This window comes from Amphiura filiformis, chromosome 2, assembly GCF_039555335.1.
Source record: "Amphiura filiformis chromosome 2, Afil_fr2py, whole genome shotgun sequence".
Taxonomy (NCBI): domain Eukaryota; kingdom Metazoa; phylum Echinodermata; class Ophiuroidea; order Amphilepidida; family Amphiuridae; genus Amphiura; species Amphiura filiformis.
The window spans coordinates 33,556,974-33,563,694 of NC_092629.1; the positions used below are offsets into that span (position 1 = coordinate 33,556,974).

At 39.1% G+C, this 6,721-nt stretch overlaps 1 protein-coding gene across 1 annotated transcript in view; it reads left to right on the top strand.

Moving 5' to 3' along the window:
* LOC140140129 (allatostatin-A receptor-like) overlaps nucleotides 1-924 on the top strand; it is a 29,496-nt gene extending 28,572 nt beyond the window's left edge. Inside the window, exon 3 of the mRNA XM_072161969.1 lies at nucleotides 364-924. Within this exon, the coding sequence (XP_072018070.1) occupies nucleotides 364-924 (561 nt within the window). The remainder of the gene's footprint in view (nucleotides 1-363) is intronic.
* The last annotated feature ends 5,797 nt before the right edge of the window (nucleotides 925-6,721 follow it).

A 6,721-nucleotide genomic window follows, 5' to 3' on the forward strand; every position in this document is an offset into this window, starting at 1 on the left:
CAATGAAATACGACTATAAATGGGTGTTTTTGATGAGGGTCTTCCCTTTAACTACCTACTTCAGTGCAATATCAACGTCATTATGATAACAAAGTTGTGATATTCCAAAAGTACCACGATGTCTTTTTGAAAAACAGTTATTGTCAGCTGAGTGATGTTTGGTTTTGAGTTCATAACAGATTTCAGCCCAGATTTGAGGCCATGATAGGGGGTCATAAAAATTGACTCCGGTCCCGACATATTCATGACTCCCCTTCCGAAGAAACTGACAGTCCCTAAGTATAGGTCCCTTGAACTCCATCTTTCTCTTAAAGGATCATTCTGAATATCTCATTTTCTCATTACACGCTTTATCTTTTACAGGCAAAATACGTAGATGATTACTACGAGAATTACCATGGTAAATTACCCTTCGCTTGCTGGCTAGTCGATCTCGGCAAAGTTTTCAACGATTTCAAGATGGTCTACATATCTATTCTGTTATTCTGCGTGCCACTCGCCATCACCTTCATCTTCTATACTCTAATAATTGGTTTTATATGGCGAAATAACACGCAAATGAAAGCTAAGACGACTGTGGAGAAGATTAGGCGTACCCATTGGCAAACAGCACGTACCTTACTGATAGTCTTCATCGCATACGTTGCATGTTACATCCTATTTGCAACCTACACTATAGCCAGCGCCCGGGCCACCATAGCTCAACAACTGTTTCTTAAACCAATGGTGAAAAACGTAGGTTTACTTATGCCATATGTGAACAGTTGCCTAAACCCAATCGTCTATTCGGTCATGCATGGCCCCTTCCGTTCTGCCGTCAAGCAAATGTTTTGTCAGACTGTTGTACAAGATAAGAACAGTAAAGGTAATGACCCAAATAAGGTCCAAGTCCAAGAAACATTAGGAGCAAAGTTGTCAAAATAATGATAAGGAAGCACTTAAGACTGATGGTTGCCAGGTTTAAGGTCATACGATCATATGCAATGCTCAGTTAAGTTCATGTGCACTGGCTGCTCTGGGGAAATATTACATTTTGTTCATCCTACCAACGCAGTGAACTAAGTATAATAACTTTCATTAGTATCTGATGTCAGACACATTATTGGGCATCCATGTACAGGAAAAACAACATTAGTATCTGATATCACACACATTATTTGGCACCCATGTACAGGAAAACAACATTAGTATCTGATGTCAGATACATTATTGGGCACCCATGTACAGGAAAAACAACATTAGTATCTGATATCAGACACATTATTGGGCACCCATGTACAGGAAAAACAACATTAGCATCTGATGTCAGACACATTGAGCACCCATGTACAGGAAAAACAACATTAGGCCTAGTATCTGATATCAGACACATTATTGGGCACCCATGTACAGGAAAAACAACATTAGTATCTGATATCAGACATAATTATTGGGCACCCATGTACAGGGAAAACAACATTAGTATCTGATATCAGACACATTATTGGGCATCCATTTTCAGGAAAAAACCTTAAGTGTCTGATGTCAAACACATTATGGACATCCATGTACAGGAAAAATAATAGTATCTGATATCAGACACATTATTGGGCATCCATTTTCAGGTAAAAACCTTAAGTGTCTGATGTCAAACACATTATTGGGCATCCATGTACAGGAAAAATAACATTAGTATCTGATATCAGACACATTATTGGGCATCCATGTACAGGAAAAACAACATTAGTGTCCGATGTCAGACACACTATTTCGCACCCATGTACAGGAAAAACAACATTAGTATCTGATATCAGACATAATTATTGGGCACCCATGTACAGGGAAAACAACATTAGTATCTGATATCAGACACATTATTGGGCACCCATGTACAAGAAAACAACATTAGTATCTGATATCAGACATAATTATTAGGCACCCATGTACAGGAAAAACAACATTAGTATCTGATATCAGACACATTATTGGGCACCCATGTACAGGAAAAACAACATTAGTATCTGATGTCAGACACATTGAGCACCCATGTACAGGATAAACAACATTAGTATCTGATATCAGACACATTATTGGGCACCCATGTACAGGAAAAACAACATTAGTATCTGATATCAGACATAATTATTGGGCACCCATGTACAGGAAAAACAACATTAGTATCTGATATCAGACACATTATTGGGCATCCATTTTCAGGAAAAAAACCTTAAGTGTCTGATGTCAAACACATTATGGGCATCCATGTACAGGAAAAATAACATTAGTATCTGATATCAGACACATTATTGGGCATCCATTTTCAGGAAAAAACCTTAAGTGTCTGATGTCAAACACATTATTGGGCATCCATGTACAGGAAAAATAACATTAGTATCTGATGTCAGACACATTGGGCATCCATGTACAGAAAAAACAACATTAGTATCTGATGTCAGACACATTATTGGGCATCCATGTACAGGAAAAACAACATTAGTGTCTGATGTCAGACACACTATTTCGCACCCATGTACAGGAAAAACAACATTAGTATCTGATGTCAGACACACTATTTGGCACCCATGTACAGGAAAAACAACATTAGTATCCGATGTCAGCACACTATTTGGCACCCATGTACAGAAAAAACTACATTAGTATCTGATGTCAGACACATTATTGAGCACCCATGTACAGGAAAAACAACATTAGTATCCGATGTCAGCACACTATTTGGCACCCATATACAGGAAAAACAACATTTATAGTATCCGATGTCAGACACACTATTTGGCATCCATGTACAGGAAAAACAACATTAGTATCCGATGTCAGACACACTATTTGGCACCCATGTACAGGAAAAACAACATTAGTATCTGATGTCAAACACATTGGACATCCATGTACAGGAAAAACAACATTAGTATTGGATGTCAGACCACAGAATCAGAGTCAGACACATTATCGGGCACCCATGTACAGGAAAAACAACATTAGTATCTGATATCAGACACATTATCGGGCACCCATGTTATGTACAGGAAAAACAACATTAGTATCTGATATCAGACACACATTATTAGGCATTAATGTATATAGAGGAAAAACGACATTAGTATCTGATGTCAGACACGCTTCTTTTTTATGATACCTATGATCTTGAACTACTATTATGTATAAACATTTTACCAATCAACTTCTAGAAGCCTTTAAAATAATTATTATTTGATATGCAGAGTACTCTGCACAAGTACCACACGAGAAATAATGAAGCTAATCACCCGGGGACCCCAAAAAGTATGTACAAAACAGTCACAATAAGCACTGTTACCAAGGAAACCAAGAGGATATTATTTCTTAAGGCGTTGAATACGTTGTTCGGTGTCCTTCCGAACCTCATCAGGACTACTGCACTGGGCAACACCAGTAACTTTAATACCATCTTTAGTATGATTGTGAGTGAAATGTTGAGCAATTGGAAGGCCAGGCATTTTCAATCTAATAGAGCGCAAGTGTTCTTTAAAGCGATCAGCCATTCTCCTCTTGGGTTTCCCCGATGTAGGCCTAAATCAGATTATATTTGGTACATTTTTTTGCGTATTTTTACGACGTCCGTGTTTTGTAGATATATATTTCGCATTTTGTTCTTATTTTTTTTAGACAAATGGAACACGGGTGTTCGATGTGGCCCCGATTGGTTTCCCTAGCCCCTTGAATTTTACTTTTGATCTTATCAGCAGGGTATCCACGTCTTAAGTGATCTTAGTTGGGCCTCAGAGTCTCAGAGCATATTCTCCTGATCCGTAATGCCTGGCTGTAGATAATACTGCCAAAGGTATGAGGAGGATGACACGATGTAGGGTGCAAATATAACTATAGGAGTCAGTGGGTTTGCAAAAGAGACTGGTGGCCAATTGATGGTTTTCTAGGTATACCATAAAGTATAGGATGGGACTTGTGTCTTGGATTCTTCAAAGGTGAATTTTATTGTTTCATGGTAAGAGTTGAGATGATTCTGAAATTTAATGAGCGATTCCTCGTTGTTTTGCCATATGAAAAACATATAATTAATTGCAGCTTGAGGGTCTTGGGGGCTGCCATGAGCATTTTGGACTCATTATAGTCCATGAAGATAATGGCGAATGGAGGTGCGGTGGCCATTCCCATCGCCGTAGAAAAGAAAAAAAGAAAAGTTAAAATGGATCAGGAGAATATGCTCTAATCCCCAAGACTCTGAGGCCCAACTATAGAAGGTCACTATGAAAGACGTGGATAGGCTAGGGAAACCAATTGGGCCGATCTTCTTCAATATAAGACCAAGAAATCGAACACTCGTGTTCCCTGTGTCAGTACATATTCCCCCCTTCTCAAAACCGTTGGGTCTATCTTTCACAAACACCTCCACATTCTCCATAACTTTGTTCCAATCACATCCAACCTCAAATGAAAATGCTCCTGACTCATTTATTTAATAACGTGCAATAGATGCAAGAAGCAGTATACGTGTCGGCAAGACCAAAGAGCTTTTAATAGAAATAGAGTCGCAATAGATTATATAATGCTTTGTTCGTTTGATGCCGATTAGAAGTTGCGACAGGCTATTCATAAAAGTGGTACCATTGTTTCGAACAAAGGGGTTCCGCCATTAAATTGGTCACTGATCCGGCATCATATTAACGCTCTACACAACAGGCGAGTATCAATAAGTGACCACAATACAGTCATGTGTAAGGGCAGTCATGTGTAAAGTGTTCCCACGTATCCCAAATGTGTGCTTGTGTGGGTCTGAAGTCTATAAGGCTGCGTTCACATATAGAAGTATACTATTCGGGTATACGGTGCACGTTTTGCAGGTGCACGCGTATAGCTCAAATCGAGCAAGGCAATTTCATAGTACCGGGTCACATAAGGCTACGATCGCATAGAAGTATACTATGCACGTTTTGCCGGTGCACGCGTATATAGCTTAAATCGAACAAGGTAATTTCATAGTACCGGGTCACATAAGAGCTATTCGAAAAGGCCGTATACCTGCGTATAGTTTAGTATAGTGGGAATCGCGCGTGTTCGATTTTAGTGCTGCGTATACCGTCCTAATTTTAAAAACCTAAACCATATGTGGGTAAATTCATTTTTTAATAGATGCACTATCTAATTCTGCACATTATGACACCTCATTGAATGCAATGTGACCTCAAGAAGTAAAGTTACAAGCATTTGATAAGACGAAGAAAATGGGTAAACTGACATACTCGCTATCCGCTATACGAAATACGCTCATTCGATCAGGCTGAGTTCACATAGTATACTCCTATATGAACTCAGCCTGATCGAATGAGCGTATTTCGTATAGCGAATACCGTATACTTCTATGTGAACTCAGCCTAAAGGAGGCTTTAGCTGTCGATGCAATCATCTTTACCACCCGCCTGACTTTAGGCGCTTCATTTAAATAAATTGAATGCTCTTGCTGATCGATTACACATTAGAATGTATGAAGGCTGCCATTTCCACATATATATTACACTATATTGGTAATCGCTATACGTAATACATGTAAGTATACATGTAAGCATAAGTATAGGCCTATAAAGGTTGTTTTAAAGAAATTTCCATTTAATTTTATTTTAAGAAGGAGATTGGTATAGAAATAGTGGCGTACCCAATGAGGGGAGGGGGATTGGGAAGGGGCAGATTCACCCCTGTGAGAAGTTTTGGGAGGGGAAGAGGGAGGAAGAGGGGAGGAGGGGATATGGAGAATGAGAGAGTGCTGGAGGAAGGGAGAAATGAAAAGATATAATAAAGACAAGTAGATAAATAGAAATATAAGGAAAATGATGGGAATGAGAGAGAGACGGTGAAAGGGAACAAGGAGAGCGAGGGAGTGATAAAGTGTAGGCCTAGGAAAGAATAAGTACAGAGAAGGGAAAAGAAAGGAATGATGAATACATTTAATAATAATTATTATGCCTAACTATTATAATAACTAAACACATAACAGCACTGGGCAGCCATTCGATGATGTCAATGCCTTTATTCGTTACGTAATTAAAACCCTCAGTCAGATGTATTTCACACCTGCCAAACACAAGTCACCCAATTTCGAAAACTGGACGTTGAATGTACACTCTCATGAATATTGATTGGCAACATTTTCCAATATGTCAGCGCTCTAATCGGAAACAATAGAACAAAAGACCCTGCAGAGCGTTGGGCAAGACAACCACATCTCTATACACCAGGTTCAACAACACAGGCTCAGAAATTAAACACAACTCCAAAGGCGGCAAAAGTCTTCCCTACGTCACCCACTTCAAATCCGGTCAACACTCCGTGCACAAAGGCGGCGATTTTTTTTATATCCGATACTATTACCGACGTAATTTAAGTCCGGTAATAAGTGATTTATGTCCGACTGTGTGAACACGACTATAGTCAGGAATAATGAATGACAATGTATTCAAATTGGGCCGTACCTCGAGAATCCTTGGCCGTACTTGCTTATAGTCGTGTTCACACTGACGGACTTAAGTCACTTAATACCGGTAATAAGTCACTATTACCGGTTATAAGTTGATTATTACCGGTAATAGAGAGAGTGTGATTTCCAAACGTACGTATCGAACGTACGTGGAATCTATTCAAAATCACTCTCCTGTGACGGGATTTAGAATAGATTCCACGTACGTTCGATGCTACGTTTGGAAATCGCAATCTCTCTAGTAACTCACCGTGTAAA